We start from the raw sequence: 22,645 nt of genomic DNA on the forward strand, positions 1-22,645 counted from the left end.
AGAGACAGGGTTTCACCATGTCGGCCAGGATGGTCTCAATCCCTTGACCTTGTGATCCGCCTGCCTTGGCCTCCCAAAGTGCTGGGATTACAGATGTGAGCCACCGCGCCTGGCCGTGTTCAGCCAATCTTTAATTGACTTGATATGTAGTTCTTACATGAGTCCTTGTGGTGTCCTGGTTATAACGTGGCTCTGAGAGACAGCAGCGCGAAGGGGGCTGGATAGCAGGGATAATAGAAAAAGATGGCACTTTGCTAATGGTACTAACTACTGCGACCATCAAAAAGATGTTTGGGCTTCCTGGCTTGGGATCACCTCATCTTCCTCAAACCTAACCCCCACCCCCATGCACAAAATCATCGTAATAGTCCCATCTTGAGTAAAAAGCCAATACCTTCTTATTTATACTATTGCCAACATTGCTGTTATTTCTAGTAAGAGAATCCAGGGCAACCTCTGCCTTTCAGGTGTCTCCTTATGAGGATGAGCCTTGCCGCCCCTGTAACTGTGACCCTGTGGGGTCCCTCAGTTCTGTCTGTATTAAGGATGACCTCCATTCTGACTTACACAATGGTAAGTACTTGATTCACTTTTGTGCTTGTAATTGATTTTGTGTGTGTGTGGAAGATTTGCACATACTGGAACTATTACCATGATATAGCCAGTTGGTAACATGATTATTGATTCTTTTGTTCACCAAGTATGTATCAAGCACCTACTATGTGTCAGGCAGTTTTTGAGGACCTGGGAATGTGTACTTAACAAGGTAGTCAAAGTCCTTTCTCACAAAAACACTAAACAAATAGGTACATGGGTAATATAATGCCAGGTCGAGAGGTAGTGTCATGGACATAAAGCAAAATTAGGACTCATGAATGGAGGGAGATGGGGTAATGAGGTGACAATGTTGGGGTGATGAAATGACATTTGAGCAGATAATTGAGCATTTGGTGAAGGAAGAAATAAGGCCCAGTTTAAAGCCATGCGTGGAACACAGTAAATAGCAATTGCTCTCCTTAGCTTTTAGAAGACATTCAGAGGGCTTTTGCATACATCATCTCACAGATCAAGCAAGTCCTCCCGTTAACTTGGTAAATGTCAGAGTTCTTTCTTTCAGTTTCAAAAACTGGCAAATTGACTTGCAAATACCAGAGTCTCCTGAATAGGTTGCGTCTGTTCAAAGACTCTTGTGACCCCATCAAGTTCTCAGCCACTGGCAGTTAAAATGGATATCGAGCAGTAGGGATGAGTGGGCCCCCCAGCGATGGGGAGGGTAAATTACCCAACTGAATTGATTCTTACGTGCACCTGGTGAGGGGATGATGATGATAATAATGAAGATGATGGTGGTGATAGTGGTGGTGACATTTACCCTCAATTGAGTTCATTTAAAAAAATATATCATTTAAACTTTGCAACCATAGCAGATAGAAATTACTTAACCCACTTTGCTGTAGCTCAGAGCAGTCAAGAAGGTTAACTGCCTGAAGGTTTCAAAACCGACATTAAAAGCAAAGATAGTGCTTGCTGCTCTCTGCCACTTGCCTCTGTGCTTTTTTTTTTTACAAAACAGTTTTATAATTTACAACGATACAGTTCTCCCATTTGAAGTCTACAATTCATTGTTTTGGTGTATTGGTGCAACCATCACCACAATCTAAGAGTCGAACATTTTCATCATCCCATAAAGAAGCCCCTTACAAACTAGCTGTCACTTCTTACTTTCCTCCAGCCCCTTCTCCCGGCCCCTGGCAATCGTTAATTAGCTTTTTCTTTGCAGATTTACCTATTCTGAACATTACATAGAAATGGAACCAAATATGTTGGTTTTTGGTGACTGGCTTCTTTCATTTAGTATAATGTTTTCAAGGTCATCCGTGTTGTACCACGTATCAGTATTTCAACCCTTTTTATTACCAAATAATATTTCATAGTATGGACATACCATGTTTCATATATCCATTCATCAGTTGATGAACATTTGAATTGTTTCTACTTTGGGGCCATTATGAACAATGCTACTAGGGACTTTTGTGGGTGTATGTTTTCATTATTTTATTGGGTGTTTACTTAGGAGTGCAGTTGCTGGATCTTATGGCAACTCTATACTTAACATTTTGAAGAAGTGTCAAAAGGTTTTCCAAAGTCACTCTACCATTTTATATTCCCAGCTCCCTCCATGGGTTTCATCTCTGTTTTCTTTCTTTAAACAAGGAATTGGCAAACTATGGCCCATGGGCCAAATCCAGCACACTGTCTGTTCTTATGAATAAAGTTTTATTGGAACGGAGATATAGCCATTTGCCTGTGTATTCTCTATGGCTGTGTTCAAACAATAACGGCTGAGCCGAGCAGCTGCAAATGAGACTCTGAGGCCAAAAAGCCTAAAATAGACACCCTCTGACCCTTTACAGAAAACGTTTGCCAACCCCTGCTTTAAACCTCTGTTGCCTTCATGTTGGGTCATTGCCATTGTTGTCTTTCTAGGGAAGCGGCCAGGTCAGTGCCTATGTAAGGAAGGTTATACAGGAGAAAAATGTGATCGCTGCCAACTTGGCTATAAGGATTACCCGACCTGTGTCTCCTGTGGGTGCAACCCAGTGGGCAGTGCCAGTGATGAGCCCTGCACAGGGCCCTGTGTTTGTAAGGTAAGTGGGGAGGTCAGAGACACCCCTGAGCTTCCTTTGAGCTTCTCTGGAAAAGGAGTGTTTTCCATTGGCTCCAATTATCAGTTCTTGAGCAAAGTGGTAAGGTTTAAGCAGAACTCCCCTTGCCCCTTCTCTCCAAGCCACACCGAGTTGGCTGTATTATATATGCTTGGACTCACATGGGCATCTGGCTTGCTTTTTTTGTACCTCTGGTAATGGTGATATATTCCAGAGGCATTTCTGTGACTTCTTAGAGGACACCAAACACTGCATACCTTTATATTCCCACCTCCTCTGTGGGCCTCATCTCTGTTTTCTTTCTTTAAACCAGGACTTGGTAAACTATGGCTCGTGGGCCAAATCTGACACACTGCCTGTTTTGTGAATAAAGTTTTATTGGAACAGAGCTGTATCCATTTGCTTATGTATTTTCTATGACTATGTTCAACCAATAAAGGCTGAGTTGAGTAGTTGCAAAAGAGATGCTGTTGACCCCTAGCTTAATTCTATGGTATTCTTTTCCAGCTTTGTATTCGGAAGAGAACCAGATTAACATTAAATTTCTGAGAACACCAATTAAACGCAGATATGCTATTTTGAGTGTCTCTTAAAAAGGAGTTGAATAGTCATAAGAAATGCATTAATATGGTGCCAGTGAGGGGTTTTATTTGGCCTTACAGTATTAATAACAATTTCTTCATAATTCATAGGACATTCCATTGTACCTATGTGCTTATTCCCACCTGTGCAGTCTTAGGCACATGTTATATACTACTGGAAATAATCTTGAGCATTTATGAATACGAGAAAATTCTATAGCTCTCTTCAGATTTTGAAATGCTGGCAAGATCAGTAAAAAATGAAAGATTTAAAACAAAACAAAACAATTTAAATGGAATGACCAAGTTCTAAGATCTCCAGCCTTGTTCTTGAGTACAAAATCAAATTATATATAATTCAAAATCTCTCTTCTGGAAATATTGACTTTATGAGGCCTCACCTTTACTTTGGACGTTTATTCACCTGTCTCTGTGGATCACCGAACACCTATCTTGTTAATGTCATTTTATTCTCTCTGGACAGACACATTGGTTTCAAAAGCTAATCTTTTACCCTAACTTACAGGAAAACGTTGAGGGGAAGGCCTGTGATCGCTGCAAGCCAGGATTCTATAACTTGAAGGAAAAAAACCCCCGGGGCTGCTCCGAGTGCTTCTGCTTTGGCGTTTCTGATGTCTGCAGCAGCCTCTCTTGGCCTGTTGGTCAGGTGGGAGGCGCCATCTGCGAGGCGGGATTTAATGAGCAGGTCGTATTGCACAAGCTTGGCACGAGCTGTGTGAGGAGGAAATGAGGATGACTTCCCCTGTGACACCACTCTCATCGCTATGCAATGATACTGACGTGGGTCAAAGGCAGCCGTCTGCCTCTCAAGGTTCTTTATAGGTCATGTGTTTACTCCCACACACATTTCTCTATAGAAAAAACAGGATGATGTGGCACTAGAGAACATGTCTTGTTTCAATTTCTTCTGTGGGGAAATGGATTGGGTGGGGAGGTCGGCTCTCCCTCCGCCCGCCCCTGCTGCTCTCAGGCCTGGGAGCCCAGAGGGCCATGGGGCCATGGGGATTTTCCAGCTCAAAGAGGCTAAGGAGTAGGAGGCCCTCCAGTGGCAAGGGTGGGAACAGCGGCACGTGGTGTAGGGTTTAGGAATGCAGGCCAAGTTGTTTCCGGAACAGGGAGTTCTGGGGTGATGGGTTCAACAGGGGTGTCCAGTGGTGGCTAGGAGAGGTGGAGATGGTGTGATGGCTGCGGGCAAGGGAGGAGCTGCTCGGTAGGGACTTACCCAGCAGTGACTGCTGTGGCCACCATGCTGTGGGGAGTACCATCACCTCTATGTCGTTGACACATTGGGAGTATAAGATCTAGAGGTTATCTTTGTACATTTTTCAGCATTTGGGTAAAAAGCAGGGGGCAACGAAGAAGAGGGAGTCAGAGTTAGCAAGAGACATTTTGCTGAATGCGTTTATGATGTTCTTTGTTGTTTTAAATCTAAAATCTATACCCATGGCCTTTATGGTTTTGCTCATTTATTTGCTTATACTGGATCTGGATTTGGAGTAGTGAGACTTGTTCTCAGGTCCTCCTGGTCCTTTACAAGTGGAAGGGTCAAGGGTCATGAGGTTCAGCAGCCACAGGTGTTATGTTAATGCCGTCCCTAGAGAAGCTTTCTGGCCCATTTCTTCATTGTGAAAATATTAGTGCTGCACTGGGTGAAATCTAAGGTAAGTTCTATTTCATACTTCAAAATTCTTGAATTTGTTTTTAAGGTAAACAGTATGTCCGGGTGGCTGGTCACCGACTTGATCAGTCCCAGGAAGATCCCGTCTCAGCAAGATGCACTAGGCGGGCGCCATCAGGTCAGCATCAACAACACCGCGGTCATGCAGAGACTGGCTCCCAAGTACTACTGGGCAGCCCCCGAGGCCTACCTTGGAAATAAGGTGCGTGTGACCCTGCAGGTAGCGATGTCTCAGATGAAGATCTCAGGGAACACTGAGAAAGAACTTGCGCTGCTTGCATTTTAGGTAGTCTCATAGGGCACCTGAGTGTTGGACAGCATTTCATAGCCTGTACTTGCATCTGATGATATAAAGAAGGTTTTCTAGCCTTGTTAAACTTTATGTTGTATTATTCAAATAAGAACTTCTGCTCTTCTGGTCTGGTTCCTGAGCAGTGTGTTTGGTGAAGTCTCATCCCCCTCTCTGAGATAAACTTTCTGGGTCCCTGGATCACTTGTTTATGAAGTGTTCCTCACATTCCCGCTTTGTTTAGTTTGCCATAGGCTCAGCTTAGAGCCTCCATGGCTTAGTGGAGGGCCTGGCATACAAGAAACAACCCAGGGAAGGTTCCAGCAATGGGACTGCTGTGCTGCTCCCTCACTTTGAGTACCATGGCAGGCTGTGCTCATCTGAAGCTCACATTTAGGAACAGATGGAATACTTTCTGCTTTTGTTATATTTCAAGAAAATGCAAACTGGTGATTCTGCAATGTGGAGGTTGGTTTGTAAGCTTGGGCCTTCCTTGCAATGATGTGTTCCCATTCCCCATCCCCAGTTATGCTGCATCTCTCCAGATTCTGATTGATACGAAAATTTATTCCCGAGAATGCATCTCAATTATTATAGCTCCCTGCTTACCTTCCTGGGTTTTTTGTTTTGTTTTGTTTTAAAGTAATGGCATACAGGCATGCTAGTGTAGTCTTGTAGCTTGGTACGCTTCTATTTAATTTGATGATATTTTCATTTTAAAACTTGTTTTGTATATTTTTAAGGAGTATTTATTTTTGAAAATTATTTTTTCATCAAATTATAATCCTAGAACATGTGCTGTATTTATATGATTTTATCAACAGAGTTCAATGATTTTTTTTCTCTTGATATCACTTCTCCAATTTTATGGTGCAAAGTTGGGTTCTGAACAATATATTGCTGTCATATACCCATCAGAAAGAAAATCTTAATTTTATATTGAAGGACATCTAATCAGAAGAAACACCTTTAGTCCTTTCTCTGACTAGCAAATCAGACATATTCTTTGTTGTCCTATGAGGAGGATGCTGAAATGAAAATGTGGAGATTGTAGACATGGGTCAAACTCCTCATCCCCTAAATTACTTAAACGAAGTAAATATCTATTGTGTGATTAACAAAAGTTTATAGTAATTTGCCTTGTGGTCTCTAACAAAGAGTACATTTTTCTTCTGTGCTTTCAAACAGTGTCCTACATGTTGGTGATATTGATCAACCAAAATGTTTATGAATATACTCCCCTTTCACTGCCTTTAATGTGAATTTCCTTGTCTGTCATGGTCAAGGGGATAGTTGTAGCCTAGTTGTTTGCAGATGGATCCCAGTGACCACTTCCTCTTACTTGATTGTTGCTGTGATTGTCTTCCCCTTTCGTGTTCATTCTCGCTTAAACATTTCAGCTGACTGCGTTTGGCGGATTCCTGAAATACACGGTGTCCTACGATATTCCGGTAGAGACGGTAGACAGTAACCTCATGTCGCATGCTGACGTCATCATTAAGGTGATTATTTTTGCTTTGATTCTGCTATAGAGCTCAGGGTTTAGTGGGCTGATAGTTTATGACTGAAAGTGACTAGGTGAGGGCATCCCAGCAAGGAGCTGGTGGCCAGGTGGCCATTCAGCAGACCCTGGACTTGCGTGGGGACTACTGAGATGGTGAGTGTGAGAATCTGTCTTTGAGCCCATTTCTGGAGTTGCCTCAGGACAGCACCTGCCACTCTTCTCTTCATCTCCAGGGTGTACCCATCTTTTCACATTTAAAAAGAAAGGGAGCTGGGCTTGGTGGCTCATGCTTATAATGTAAGTGCTTTGGGAGGCTGAGACAGGAGGATTGTTTGAAGCCAGGAGTTTGAGACCAGTCTGGGCAACATAGTGAGACCCCGTCTCTCAAAAAATATTAGCCAGGCACCATGGCATGTGCCTGTAATCCCAGGTACTCGGGAGGGTGAGGCAGGAGGATGGCTTGAGCCCAGGAGTTCAAGGTTATAGTGAGCTGTGATTGCACCACTGCACTCCAACCTGGGTGACAGAGAGAGAGCCTATCTCAAAAAAAAAAAAAAAAATTTAAGTCAAAAGGAGACAAATTTTTTCTCTGACCTTGAATCTTCTTTTTTAAGTCTCTTCTTCCCTGTGCCACTTTGCCTCTCAGATGAATGGATTAGGCAGTACTTGGCGGTCTGAGGACAGTAGACGTGTTGCCATACTTGTCCTCAGCCTCTGTCCCTATCCCCACATCCTCAGTCTCCATAAAAAGATCCAGCTCAGTCAGGAGGACTCCCCAAGTGGTAATGTCCCAGGGTCTGGGGCATGTCTGGGCAGAAACCACTCCAGGTTCTTGTCTCTCATGTCCTTTCACCTGGAGCTATCTTCACCTCCATCTCCAGCCTGAACAACTGCAGACCGCACACGGTAAATCACTTTTGTTAACAGCAACTTGATGAAAAGCTGGAGCTATGTTTACATACTTTTTCTACTTCTGTACTTTAGTTAAAGATTAGAGGTGTCAGATGGGTTGCTTTGATAAAAGCTGTGGGCAACTGCATGACTTTCTTTCTTTTCCAAGATCCCAGCGAAGTACACAGGCTTTCAGTTTATTACCAGAACCCCTCTAAAAATAATACAATGAAACACCTTTTCTCTGATAATTCTGGGCCAAGAGCTGTACACACCATTACACGTTTGCCACAAGAAGCTAGGCACGAATGAAAAACCACATTGCTGAATACAAAATTTGATTTTATTTTTATTTTATCATTAAATTGAATGACAAATATATTTTCTCTTGTTTTTAAATGTTAGGGAAACGGACTCACTTTAAGCACACAGGCTGAGGGTCTGTCATTGCAGCCTTATGAAGAGTACCTAAACGTGGTTAGACTTGTGCCTGAAAACTTCCAAGATTTTCACAGCAAAAGGCAGATTGATCGTGACCAGCTGATGACTGTCCTTGCCAATGTGACACATCTTTTGATCAGAGCCAACTACAATTCTGCAAAAATGGCTCTTTACAGGTATGTATTGAAAATGGAGGAAAAACTTATGGTGAAGGTACTTCCATTTTATGTTTGTTTATTCATATATATTTAAAGCTCAACGTATTTTACATTCATTATATTAAGGACACAGCTACAGGAACTGGCTGTCTTAAGAATTATTAAGTTTATAAGTGTAATTTTATTGAAAACGTAAGAACAGTTATCCACATCAAGTGTATCCAGTAGAAGACAGACTTGACATTAGGATGAGAAACTTTCAAAGGGGGTTTCTGGGAAATGCACGATGAGTTAGCGATTGTCTGGACCATGTTGCACCTGGTTCTCACCATCCTAATGTTAATGGTCTTAGCTTTTACTCAGTCCATTTAAGTGAACGTATCCATCGTTGGTCATTTGATTACTTTCGGGAGGACAATTTCTGGCAATGCCGTGCCAAGCTTAAAAGTTGTATGCAGCTAGGTTGGGCATGGTGGCTCACACCTGTAATCCCAGCACTTTGGGAGGCCGAGGCAGGTGGATTGCATGAGGTCAGGAGTTTGAGACCAGCCTGGCCAACATGGTGAAACCCCATCTCTACTAAAAATACAAAAAATTAGCCAGGCATGGTGGCGCATGCCTGTAGTCCCAGCTATTCAGGAGGCTGAGGCATGAGAATCATTTGAACCCAGGAGGTGCACGTTGCAGTGAGCTGAGGTTAAGGCACTGCACTCCAGCTGGGGCAGCACAACGAGACTTTGTCTCAAAAAAAAAAAGTTGTATGCATCTAACACAAACATAGCATGACACATTTAAGGGTAATCTTTCTATTTGTGATAATTGAATGGATTAATTTTTCTGAGGTGCTTCAACTCCAAATAGGCAACACCAGACCTTTCCCACAGTCATCTATGGGCAGCAGCATGACTTTGTACCAAACATTGAAGGCATTTCCAGGGAATAATGATGGCTCCCAGAGAATATATTGTTGTGAAAGACCTTTAGTTATTTACAAAAATCACATCACCCTTTTATTGGATTTAAGTCTTTTTTTTTTTTTTTTGAGACAGAGTCTCCCTCTATCGCCCAGGCTGGAGTGCAGTGGCGTGATCTCAGCTCACTGCAAGCTCTGCCTCCCAGGATCAAGCGATTCTCCTGCCTCAGCCTCCTGAGTAGCTGGGACTACAGGCACATGCCACCATGCCCGGCTAATTTTGTATTTTTAATAGTTTCACCGTATTAGCCAGGATGGTCTCGATCTCCTGACCTCGTGATCCACCCACCTTGGCCTCCCAAAGTGCTGGGATTACAGGCGTGAGCCACTGCGCCCGGCTGGATTTAAATCTTTTAGGAGCCCATCTTCATTGAGATGTGAGATATATTTGCGAGCGTGTGAGTCACATAACAATCTGTCTGTTTGTAGGTTGGAGTCCGTCTCTCTGGATATAGCCAGCTCTAATGCCATCGACCTGGTGGTGGCCGCTGATGTGGAGCACTGTGAATGTCCGCAAGGCTACACAGGGACCTCCTGTGAGGTGACGCTTCTCTCTTCCTGTCTTTTTCCTTTTGTTCCTTCCTGAGGGGAAAACAGTGCACTGAAGGGGATGTCATGGCAAACATTTGATTTTTAGCTTTAGCAGCCCAATGTTTGGCTCAGTCTTTTTTGGGCAATAGAAATATTAGAAGTCACATTGTTTAAAAAAATCAGATTCCTCCACCAGGAATGGGCTGGAGCACCGGACAATATTCTGACTTAGTGCTGCCCTCCTGCCTTAGTCAACAAGAAACTTGCAATACCCATGCCATTGACTGTGTTTCTAAGGAGGATGGAACTTGATCATATCTGAACATTTACAAATCACCAGCATGTGACCTGGGTAGCTTTAGACAAGCCAGCCCTATTTTGAGACCTTTTATGGCCCCTCGCTATTTTACTTTGGTGGGCTCCACCTTACATGTGAAATATATGAAAATGCACTTGGAATCCTCAATGAAAGTAATCTGTTGCTAAAAATATTTTGAAATCACTTGGACAAACATATTGATATTAATACCATAACAAGAATAGGCCGTAAGACTCATTGCACAACCATTACGTTTTTGTGTGTGTGTTTCTACCTTTAAAAAGAAATAAGGAACTGGATTATGGTGATGGTTGCACAGCTCGGTAAGGTTTTTACTAAAAGTCATTGAATTGTACACTTAAAATGGGTGAATGGTGTAGCATGTAAATGATACCTCAGTTAAGATGTTTAAGAAAAAAGACATTTCTGTACTCTGGCAACTGAGCAGTTTCTGTTTGTAACGTAGTGGAAAGAGGATGACTTTCCCTTCTCTTGCAGTCGTGCCTCTCTGGCTATTACCGCGTGGATGGAATACTCTTTGGAGGAATTTGTCAACCCTGTGAATGCCACGGCCATGCAGCTGAGTGCAATGTTCACGGCGTTTGCATTGTGAGTCTCTCACTGTAGCTCAGGTGCCCTCTCCTCCTCAATTCAGAGCCATTTGCTGTGTACAAGTGATTTTTTTTTAAGTGCTTCCTCCACGGAATAACCCTAGCCTCATAGACCCCAAAGAAAATTTACAGATTTAAGCTCATGTCATGAAATGTTTCCCGTTTTTTTTGTTGTTTTTTTTTTTGAAAAAAGTTACTTTGGTAATAGTGGAAAAGGGATATACAACTTCATTATAGTTCTTTTTATTAGAATAATATAAAGTAATTGTTTTTATTTGCTGAGACTATAAAGCAATAGAAAGGTAAAAAATGTTGTCTACTTATTAAATACAAAGCATAGGATCTTTAGATGAGAGTGCTAATATTTATTTATTTATTTATTTATTTGAGACAGGGTCTTACCTTGTCACCCAGGCTGGAGTGTGGTGGCACCAACACTGCTTACTGCAGCCCTGGACCTTCTGGGCTCAAATGGTCCTCCCACCTCAACCCTCCAAGTAGCTGAGGCCACAGACAATGCTAGTATTTTTTTTTAATCATGATATTACATAATATACCCTAAGAAGAAGAATAAAGTATAATCACACTCACTTATATACCATGCTTTATAGTTAGTTGGGATAAATTAATCAAACAGGTACTTCTTTCATGCAATATGAGTTGAAACAGGGCTTAAGAAATAGGTAGTTAATCTTGAGAATGAACTTTGGGGCAGGTATGGGGCAAGACTTGTTTCTTGACTTCAGTCAGGAATTCTTCTAGGCCCTATGCCCTGAAGCCAGGCCACACTCTGGGGTCTCATGGGTTTGATCCTCAGAGGTGGAGTGACTGCATATGCTGATCAGCTGTACCCTGGTCGCCTGGCAGGGAAATGTTCATGCTTTTTCCAAAAGAGATTGACTGAGTCACAGAGTTAGGGAAAATTAATTACCAGACCCAGGGAGAAGATCTTAGAATGATGTCCAGGATGGCTTAGTGTCTCTAGAATTAGAACTTAATTTTTCTTTATTCTGTAAGTAAAACTTTTGTTTTGCCCTTTGTTCTGTAAGTAAAGCTTCTGTAGGAATTGCATGAAGGGGTGCTTTACAGGCAGACTCAGTCCCTCCAGGATTGCTTTCCTCAGGTGCACAGCTTCCAACAGCTTGATGAGGTGGTTGCTTTTTTTTCACCTCCTTTCTTTTGCCATTTGGGTTTGCAAGGCCTCCTGCCAGCATTTGGGGTGGGGTGGGGTGGGGGGTACAGCAGGCTGTGGTTCTGCCACTTATGTCTTTTGTAGCTAGGCTGAAAGAGTAGATTTCTCATGCTTCCATTAATATATGTTCACAAATATATATTCATATTAAAGTGATAATGCTAAATAGCAACTGGCCTTAAATCTTTAATTTGAATAAATAATAATTTTATAGCTTTAAACATGTTTTGGAAATAATTTTAGACTTACAGAAGAGCTATGAAAGAGTTACAGAAGTACAGAGAGTTCTGAAGTAACCTTCCCTCAGCATCCCCTAATGCTGCCATCTTGCATAACCAGAGTGGGGTTATCAGAATGAAGAAGTAGCACGATGAGATGAACTACACTGCACCCCACATTCTGATTTCGTCAGTTTTTCACTCATGCTCCTTTTTTTTGTAGGATCGAACCCAGGACCCCACACCATTCAGTGACTTTGCCTTTTTAGTCTCCTCTCCTCTAGGAAAGTTCCTCAGACTTCCTTGTCCTTCATGACTCTGACACTTTTGAAGAGCACTGAGCATTCTGTGGAATGTCCCCCAGCCAGGGCTTGTCTGATGCTTTCCTATGACTAGGTTGAGGTTACACATTTTTGACCAGAAGACGTGGAGGTGCCGTGCCCTCTCATTGAGAGCAGATGGATAGGATATCATTGTGTCTTCTTCCTGGGGATCTTAATCTGGGTCACTTGAATTAGGTGATGTCTGCTAGGTTTTTCCACTCTGAAGTTACTATTTCTCCCTTCTTAATTAATGTTTGAGAGGGCAAAAATAATAAAAATGTAAATTAGAATTTAAGGAAATACAAAAAACATGGTAGCATCATATATCTGTTAAATCTAACCTTGCTGGTTTTTTTTTTTTTCTAATATATTGTAAAAACAAGCTTGAATTCTTCCTTTTGTGTAGTTGTTCATAGCCCTGGGCCTTGCGTATAACTATCTAGCTTCCAGGAGTTAATTCTTTATTTACAGTTCATTAGAGATGAGGTTCCAGTTGCTCTTAGAGCCCCTGTTTTTCTCTCTGAGCTCTCTTAGCTCTTTATTCAAAGGAGAAGCTTGTGTATTTTCCTTGCAGCTTGGCATGATTTAGAAAAAAGAATGGCATCACAGTAAATTGTGCATGTCTTGGGCCCTCATGTCTTTCTTTTTTCAATCGAAAGATGTTTTTCCTCCCCAAGGAGAGGAATAGTCTCATTCCTTCACACACCAGATTGACCAACAGGGACAGTCAGGTAAAGGGCTGGTGGCACACGCCTGAAAAAGCACTGAAACAGACCCTCAGTGGGTTTTTCAACAGGACTACATACTAGTTTCCCCAAAGAGAAAGAAAGCACTATCTGACTCCTTGATCAAAGAAAACATACCATAGACATGTTCCAAATGAGCATTATCAAATATTTTAAAAATGAAATTGCAGTTACTCTGCAGAATACTTTTAGCTCAACCATGTAACCCTTTACTAAGACCAGTTGCATCTTGAATTAATTTGGATTCATTATCAAACCCAAGGTCCTATGAAGGATGGGAAGGAAAAAAGGGTCTAAGACTCTGTTGTCTGAGGACCAGCAGTGTGGGCATCACCTGGGAGCTTGCTAGAAGTGCAGAAACTCAGGCCCCACCTCAGATCCCCTGAACCAGAGTCTACAGGTAACCCAGGTGCAGGTGCACTTATTAATAGATTCATATTCCAGTTTAGATGCTGTGGTCTAGGATAACCCTAAGTAAAACTGGTGAAACCCTGGAGTAAAATGGATGTAATACAAATGCTTACAATTCCAAATTAAATGTGGTATATGGGAAAACTTTCATCAACCTGAGGAATGATGGAAATGTATATGGTTTAGAAACTGGAAATACTAAATTGCTAGATGAAAAATGACCAATAAAAGTATGTAAAATGAGTGGCCTTAGGAGAAGGGGACACGGGGAAATGGGAGCTGAGGTGCACACCAAGAGGAGCAGCCACACACGTGTGCAGAACAAGCCCCGCTCCCTTCGAGCCCGTAGCTGCCCGGGGGTCAGTGCTGCCTGGTCCTGGCCCCAGTGCCGACCTCCGCACCCCTCCCCTTTGCTCCTGCACACCTCCTAACCACCGACTGCACTTTCTTTTAGAATGTTTTAAATGAGGGGGGGAAAGTTTTTCATATTTTTTCATGTATGTACCATTTCCAGTGCTCTTCATTCGCTGGTATAGATCTATGATTTCATCTAGTAGGTACCACCTTTCTACAGCCTGGATTGTTAGCCTTTCTGTAGTGCAGATCTGCTGGTTGACAGATTCTCTTAACTCTCCTTTATCTGAAAAAGGCTTGCCTTCAGTTTTGAAATTGATTTTTACAGATTTCTCTTTCAGTACTTTAAAATTGTTCTGTTGCCTTGTGGCTTACATGGCTTCAGGTGAGAAGTTAGTTGGTGGTCATCTGCTTATTTCTGTGTGTTATTCTGCCTTTTTTCTCTGCCTGCTGTTAGGAGGGTCTCTGTGTCCCTGGGTTTGAACACTTTGACTGTACCTTGGTGTGTATTTCTTTATGCTGGGGGTTTATTGAGCTTCTAGAATTTGTGAGTTTGTAGCTATCAGCTTATGAAAAGTTTTGACCAAATAGCTTTTCAGCTTCCCACTCCAATCTAATTGCACGTGACATTGATCCACAGATGATAGAGGCTGGGATCTTTTGTTTTTTCCTAAAGTTTGAGTTTCTGTTGTTGTCTTCAAATTCACTCGTCTTTTCTCCTACAATGTTGAAGCCGATGCCCACCCATTCAGTACTTCATTTTGGATATGGTAGCTTCTAGTTCTAGAAGTTCTACTTGGTCCTACTTTATATCTTGCATTTCTCTTTTCACAGTGTTTATGTTTCCTTCAAGTCTTTGAGCATGCTTATAATAGCTTTTTTGTTTTTGTTTTGAGATGGAGTCTCTCTCTGTTGCCCAGGCTGGAGTGCAGTCACGTGATCTTGGCTCACTGCAACCTCTGCCTCCCAGGTTCATGCAATTCTCCCACCTCAGCTTCCTAAGTAGCTAGGATTACAGGTGCACACCACCACGCCTGGCTAATTTTTGTATTTTTAGTAGAGATGGGGTTTCTCCCTGTTGGCCAGGCTGGTCTCGAACTCCTGACCTCAGGTGATCCACCCACCTTGGCCTCCCAAAGTGCTAGGATTACAGGCGTGAACCACCGCGCCTGGCCTATGTTTTACAAGCCTGCCAATTCCATCATCTCTGTGATTTGTGGGCATGTTTGTAATGACTGGGTTTTTTTTTTTTTCCTGATTGTGGATCGCTTTTTGTTGTTGTTGTTGTTGTTTCTCATGTCTAGTTATTTTCATTCCCCATAAAAAAAACCCACCTCTTTATTTGGAAATAATTAGGAGTTTACCCAAGATTTGTAAGAATAAGAATGGTACGTAGAACACCTGCCATTTATCTAGACTCCCGTGTTGTTGCCATTTTCCCCATTTGCCTTATTAATATCATTATCTGTCTACCTATCTAATTATAGTATGTTTTTCTAAACTCCTTGAGAATAGTTTGCATAGACAATGGCCATTTTGGTGTGTATATTGCAAGAATAAGGCTTGTCTCTTGTATAACCATAGTACACTTATCAACTTAAGTAAATGTAACGCTGGTACTCTACTTTTTCTAACCTACCACCTGTTTCTCAGTTTTGTCAGTTGACCCAATTATGTCCTGTATAGCATCCTTCCCTCCAGCACAGGCCCCCATCTAGGATCAGATGTTGAATTTTATTGTCGTGTCTCCTTAGGCTTTTAACAGGAAATGTTTCTACTGCCTTTCTTTGTATTTTATGCTATTGGCATTTTGAATAATATAATCTTTTTTTTTTTTTTTTTTTTTGAGATGGAGTCTCGCTGTCACCCAGGCAGTGGCGCCATCTCAGCTGACTGCAAGCTCCATCTCCCAGGTTCACGCCATTCTCCTGCCTCAGCCTCCCGGGTAGCTGGGACTACAGGCGCCCGCCACCACGCCCGGCTAATTTTTTGTCTTTTTAGTAGAGACGGGATTTCACCGTGTTAGCCAGGTTTGTGTTGATCTCCTGACCTCGCAATCCACCTGCCTTGGCCTCCCAAAGTGCTGGGATTACAGGCATGAGCCACCGCGCCTGGCCGAATATAGTCATTTTTTTTTAAAAATAGAATGTCCTTGGTTCTGGGCCCTTCTTTTGTTTCTCATAGATTATTCAGGCCGGAATACTTTGTCAAGGATGAGTCTCTCAGAGCACTGCCAATGGGAGTCCCAGTGTCTGTCTGGCCCTCATTGGTGATATTAATTCTGATTACACAGGCAAGGTGTTGGTCAATTTTTCCACTATATATGAACGATTCTTTCCTTTTGCAACTAAAAAACAGTTGGAGGCGGACACTGTGAGACCACGTGCATATCCCACTCTTCATCAGAATTCCCCTTAGAGTAGCAGTCGGAAGGTTCTGGCCGAAGCAGCACTTGCTGTCATGTTTGCAAAAACTTGATCCTCCATCTCCTGCCCTTGTCCATGCTCATCAGTCAGAGAGAAAGCTCTCAGGTTTCCAATTTATACAAATTACACTTGCTGATATTAATCTGAAAACAGGAGGCCTTCCTCATATAGCTCAGAGGTTGGTGACTGGTTTTAGCATTTTGTCTTTTTTTTTTCCACTTGGACTTCAAGTTGCTTATAGATAAATCTGAAAATCCTTTAAGACAACCTGAGCTGATTCTTCTGGTGCATGTTCCTAGGCGTGTGCGCACAACACCACCGGTGACCACTGTGAGCAGTGCTTGCCCGGCTTCTACGGGGAGCCTTCCCGAGGGACACCTGGGGACTGCCAGCCCTGCGCCTGCCCTCTCACCATAGCCTCCAACAAGTAAGCCTCAGACCTCATCAACGGTTCCTGCCAGCATGGCCAGGATTCCCACCCAGATGCGTACTAATGACTTCAGAGCAAGACTGTGTGTGTAATATGTGTGTGAATTTTGCCCAGTGACAATTGATTTGGATTAAAGACAGAGGGGTGGGTTATTTTCTTGTAAACCAAAGTTTGGCTTATGAAAGCAGGCAAGAAGAGGTGTGTGCCAGCAAGGACCTATACACGCCATTTTCCCTCTTGATTCCTCTTGGTCATCAGTTGTTTCACAAGTATATGTTGTCTACTTACCAGTGGGCTAGGAGGTAGAGGGATACAGAGAGGAATAAAACATTGTCCCTCGACTTAGGGAGTTTTTGATCTAATGACCAAAATATGTACGCATGAGGCTAAACAAGAGCAGTCTAAATCCATTCATTTATTCAGCAGATATTTATGGAGTGCCTACTGTGTCCTGAGTTTTACAGCAGGTGTTCTGAATAGCAAACTGTTCTCACCTGGCCGTGGGTCCCAGGGGACTCAGTGTGGTCGTGACTGTAGTGAGGCCTGTCCACCAGATGGTGGGGAGGAGGGAGAGCAGTGTCCAGCCTACCTAGGTGGGTGCAGGAAGCTCTTCTCTCAGATTTGCAGGAGAAGGAATTTCACAGGCAGCATAGACGGGCGTTCTAGGCAGATGGAGCTGGGCGTGCCATGGCATGGCAGCAGGAACAGGCATCACCCATTTGAGGAATTGCAGCAGGCCATGGAACAGAAGGCATGGAGGGAGATGGAAAGAGATGTACCAGGCAAGGCCTTATAGTCACGCTGGGGCAAGTGCGTCCCACAGGCCAGCAGCTTAAAAGCCTCTATCTCTCGCTGGTTTAACCTTTAGAACTCTTCCTTCACCCACTCTCAAAGAATTCCCAGTATATAAAAAGGATGCAGTCAGGGTTACTCATGATGAAATTGGGGGTGGGTACTGTCATCCACCCTGCACAGGCTCCTCAAGGTTTAGGAATAGGGTTGGAAGAGGCATCCGTTAGCAGGGGGTCCCTGGAGAGGTGCGAGAGCCTCCTGACCACTTTGTGTTTGAGTGAGCTCACTTTTGCCCTGGTATGGGCAGTGCTCTGAGGTGGGAAGTCAGTGCCAGGGAACCCGAGCTGGGGAACCCAGCATCCTAGGAGCACCCGAGCAGGCCTCTTGGAGGAAGCATCAGCTGAGTTGGGCACTGGGGCTGAGCTGGGTTAACCCAGGCAGACAGCGAGAGAAGCAGGCGTGTTGTGGGCTGAGAATGAGAGGAGTAGGGAGCAGGGAGTGAGGAGTGAGTGTCAGTGCCTGGATCATGGGACCAGGAGTCCGTGAGGGGTTGAGGCTCACAGGGTGGGCTGGGTGACCAGAGGCCCCGGATTCTGAGCTAAGGAGGTCTCATTGAAGGTCGGGAAGCACAGGAGTAGTAGAAATGAAGCATTTTAAATAGTTAGAAATTCGGCGTCATCCATTGGAAAATTTTGTTCATTTCTAATGTTTTGACAGTTTCAGCCCCACCTGCCACCTCAATGATGGAGATGAAGTGGTCTGTGACCGGTGTGCCCCGGGCTACTCAGGAGCTTGGTGTGAGAGGTACTCTGCATCCACTGGCTTCAACACATTTTCAAAATTAAATATAAATTCTGTGTTTATTTTTAAATGCATAGTTAAGTGTGGTTTTGGAGTTTTGATGCATAATTGTTATTTCATAGAATCATTGAGAAAAATCAGTATTTCATGTTTTAAAATTAATGTTAAACCTTACTGGGAATTTTTAAAGAACGGTACTCTTTTCCTGGCTAATCTGAGTTCTCATCAAGAACAATAGGCCGGGTGTGGTGGCCCACACATGTAATGCCAGGACTTTGGGAGGCCGAGGCAGGTGGATCACCTGAGGTTAGGAGTTCGAGACCAGCCTGACCAACGTGGTAAAACCCTGTCTCTACAAAAAGAAAAAAAAAAACAAAAGGCCAGGCATGACGGCGGGTGCCTGTAATCCTAGCTACTTGGGAGGCTGAGGCAGGAGAATCACTTGAACCTGGGAGGTGGAGGTTGCAGTGAGTGGAGATTGCGCCATTGCACTCCAGCCTAGGAGACAGAGTGAGACTCTATCTCAAAAAACAAAACAAAACAAAAACAATAGGAAGCAGCAAGGAGTCGGTATCTGTGGTTCACACATTTGAATATTCCATTGCTCCGGGCTGTTCTGGAGATGACAGGTGGTTTGCTTTAGTAGCTGTCTTCTGGCTCCTGAAGGCCAGTGCTGTCTTTCCTATGTGTGCGTCTCAGTGCCCAGCTCTGGCTGAGCCTGTAGGAGGCTGTGTGGCATCTGGAGTGGTCAGGGGTGGGTCAGAGTTGGCCCTGGAAACAGGTGCACGTCCCCTGGATTTATGCCTCATTTTGGACGCTCTCCCCCTTCATTGCGACAGGTGAAGGAGATTTGGGAATGCCCGAGTGGGGAGTCATATCCCTTTCACAGTAAATCTTAGGGAACAGAGTCCATCTGATTTATTAGCCATTCAGGGAGTCCCTGGATAGTGCGGTAAGGCCTTAAGTAACTGCATTTGTCTGATCCCGCTTTCAATCTTTGATACAGATGCGCAGATGGTTACTATGGAAACCCAACAGTGCCTGGCGAATCTTGTGTTCCCTGTGACTGCAGCGGCAACGTGGACCCCTCGGAGGCTGGTCACTGTGACTCAGTCACCGGGGAGTGCCTGAAGTGCCTGGGGAACACAGATGGCGCCCACTGTGAAAGGTGTGCTGATGGGTTCTATGGGGATGCTGTGACAGCCAAGAACTGCCGCGGTGAGTGCGTGAGCGTGAAGTCAGGTCAGCTGTTTATTGCCATAGGAAGTCTTCAACCGTATAGTCACATGTGTCACACAGGGCCCAGCCTAGGAGGTCACACTCTCTTGAGGGGTTACTTGCATTAATGCTGGGTCTCTGATCAAATACAGACCCACGACCCAGTTCTTCCCTAGCTACCCTATCCTGAGCTTGGTTAGTCATAACCCATAGGGGTCAGTGGCCTGGAAAGATGCAGCCTGCCACTCGAGCGGCCAGTGTGACTTGACAGAGTTCAGGCTCTGCTCCCCGTGACTGAAATGAAAGTGGGGAAGCTCAGAGCCTGTCACATTCGTAAGGGAGATGCTTCAGGGGCTGCACGAGGCAGATGGGATTCCAAGATGAAGGGTGGGAAATGGTAAGACTGTAACCCCAGAAACTGCGTAAAGCACCGTGTGGTGCATCTTAGCCCTCTGTGCCAAAACTGCCCGACCCCTATGGCACTCTGCTGAATTTGAGCCTTGAAATTACGGATCATGGAGAAAACTAGATTCTCCTACACAGCAGATGACCTGGCCGGAGGGATGATTCAGCCCTCAGATTTTGAAGGAGTGAAAGAACAAAAGTGGCAATTATAAATTATTTTGAGTATTTCATATAAATGCCAGTCACACTATGGTACTACAACGTGGGGACACAAGAGGGCACCAGCTGTACAGAAAACATACTTTCCCAGGCACACATGGAGAGATTGGAAATGTTTTATGGCCCTGGGCCAATCAAGCTGATCTCCAGCAGGTGGCCACCTTGACTGGCTATCATACCAGGATAATTATGATAATAGCATTTCTACAAGGCTTCATGATTTGTAGAATGTTTTTATCATTTTCATGTCATTTCTCTTCATCATTACTGCAAGCCTTGGTGATTCATTCCTCCGTTCATTCATTGTTTATTAAGTGTCCGGTATATCCCAGACGCTATACTAAGAACTGTGACAGGTAGTTGGGAAATTGTGATTCAAGTCTACTGGGAAGCTACACATGATGATGGTATGGGGGGAAAACATACCTGTGGATCCAGGTGTTGGAGTCTCGACTAATGTGAGTTTTGTTCCAGGACCAACTGTGTGACATTGGGCTAATTTATTAGCCTCTCTGAGCCACTATTTTGTTATTCATAAAATAGACATAATTATATGTGTATATCAAGGCCTTTCTGAGAAGTCAGTGCGATAACATTTAATGTTCTAGACATGAAATAAATGGTAGCTATTATAATTACTAGTAATAAACCAATTATTATTATATTTTATAATATATTATATATTATATTAATATAATATATTATTATATTTTCACACCACTGCTGTCCAATAGAAATACAATGTAAACCACACATGTAATTTAAAATTTTTTAGTAGTCACATTTTTCAATAGTAACAAGAAGTAGGTGAAATGTATTTTAATAATACATTTTATCTGAGCTGATATATTAAAAATTAGCATTTTGTCCTGTGATCAGGTTTTAAAAGTATTAAGCAATATTTACTTTCTTTTTTAGTACTGAGTCATCAAAATTGAATGTATATTTTATAGCCCAGCTCAATTAGGATGCTAAATTTTCCTCAGAAGTACTTGATCTGCATGTAGGTTACAGAAAATTTACAATTGAAAAGGTAGTTCAAACATATTTAAAATTTTCCATCCTGTACCAAAAATTATTTTCTTTAATATTGGCATCCACGTTGACAAAACCGCTTCAGTATTTAAATTTAAACTCAGAGATTTGGTTCTTCGGTTGCATCAGCCACATCGCCAGCATTTGGTAGACGTGTGGTTGGCAGCCACAGGACAAGACTGTGAAGGTCAAGGCGATGAATGACTGTCGGGGGTTGCACTTGAAGGCACGGAGGCGGGCAGGCCCATCAGCCCAGGGTGGCCTGGGCTGCCTCCTGAAGGGGGTGCTGTTCATCTGAGACTTGAAGGATGGGAAGAAGAGCCGCAAGAAGAGTGACCAGTGTGGGAAGATGGGCCCAGGCAAGTGGGCAGGCCCTGCCTGAGGTAGACACTGGAGACAGAGTGACCAGAATGGAAAAGACAGAGACAGGAAGGGGAGGTCTCGGGCTGACAGGTGGGAAGCAGCCACGTCGGAAGGGTCTCCTGTGCAGTGTTGAGGTGCTGAGGTCACCTCGTCCTCCCTGTCCTGGGACTCACCAGCAACTTGTGCAGACATGGAGCGGGTCAGGGTGTGATTGGAGCTGTGTGTTTGAATATCGCCCTGCTGCCAGCGTTGAGGAGGGAATGGCTGCCAGGGGTGTTGGGTTAGGAGACAAGACCGGAAATGAATCTTTCTGGTAAGCATTGATGAGGGCTTCAGGTAGGGCCTTTGCCATGGAGATAAAAGAGAAGACGTAAAATAGGTCTTGATGATAGGGTGGAAGGTGGAGGAAGGACGGTTAGAGCAGCTGGGGTTTGGGTCTGGGCCTGGGCTAGTAGGGCTGATGCTGACCAGGCTGTCTCTGGTTTCTGAACACTTACAGCTTTTATCCTTTCTCATCCCTTCTCTCGCATCCCCTCGCTTCGATGAGACAAAGTCCTGTGAACTGTTTCTGCATATCCCACGAGCAGTCCTTCCATTTCTATAACAGGGTTCCCTCTGTGGACTTCCTGTAGGCCCCCCATTCTTATATTCTGTTAGGTTAAACCAAGTGCAAGTGCCGGTGTTGTGTGTGATTGACCTTCTCTAAAGCAAGCGCGTATAGTTCAACCCAGTATTTATCTGTTTCCCCCCACCCCCCGTAACTCTCACTCACTTGAAGCTTGGTAGGAGGAGAAACTGATCGTCAGGTTCACCTCCTGCCTCTGCTGTGGGGCAGCGGCTGCAGCCGGAGGTGTGGACAGGCTGTCCAGGTAGAGTAGAGCGCTGAGGGAGATGAGGGTGGTGAGAAACCTCACAGAACTCTAATATTAAAGGACTCTTATATTAAATAAGTTAAATGAGGATAATTTTTATATTGTGAGCTACTCCTGAGAATTAAAATATATATAAAGTACCTGGCTATTCAGTAATTGGCCTAAAATAATACTATT

The 22,645-nt window shown here is 43.7% G+C and overlaps 1 protein-coding gene across 2 annotated transcripts in view; it reads left to right on the forward strand.

Moving 5' to 3' along the window:
* LAMA1 (laminin subunit alpha 1) overlaps positions 1-22,645 on the forward strand; it is a 175,434-nt gene that overhangs the window by 74,369 nt on the left and 78,420 nt on the right. For both annotated transcript variants that reach the window (XM_008971191.4, XM_003817911.6), the window contains exons 9-19: positions 468-573; positions 2,488-2,648; positions 3,774-3,914; positions 4,975-5,148; positions 6,636-6,737; positions 8,036-8,247; positions 9,632-9,743; positions 10,551-10,661; positions 16,633-16,760; positions 18,273-18,359; positions 19,363-19,574. In XM_008971191.4, the coding sequence (XP_008969439.3) occupies positions 468-573; positions 2,488-2,648; positions 3,774-3,914; positions 4,975-5,148; positions 6,636-6,737; positions 8,036-8,247; positions 9,632-9,743; positions 10,551-10,661; positions 16,633-16,760; positions 18,273-18,359; positions 19,363-19,574 (1,546 nt within the window). The remainder of the gene's footprint in view (positions 1-467; positions 574-2,487; positions 2,649-3,773; positions 3,915-4,974; positions 5,149-6,635; positions 6,738-8,035; positions 8,248-9,631; positions 9,744-10,550; positions 10,662-16,632; positions 16,761-18,272; positions 18,360-19,362; positions 19,575-22,645) is intronic.

Source organism: Pan paniscus, chromosome 17, assembly GCF_029289425.2.
Source record: "Pan paniscus chromosome 17, NHGRI_mPanPan1-v2.0_pri, whole genome shotgun sequence".
Classification (NCBI taxonomy): domain Eukaryota; kingdom Metazoa; phylum Chordata; class Mammalia; order Primates; family Hominidae; genus Pan; species Pan paniscus.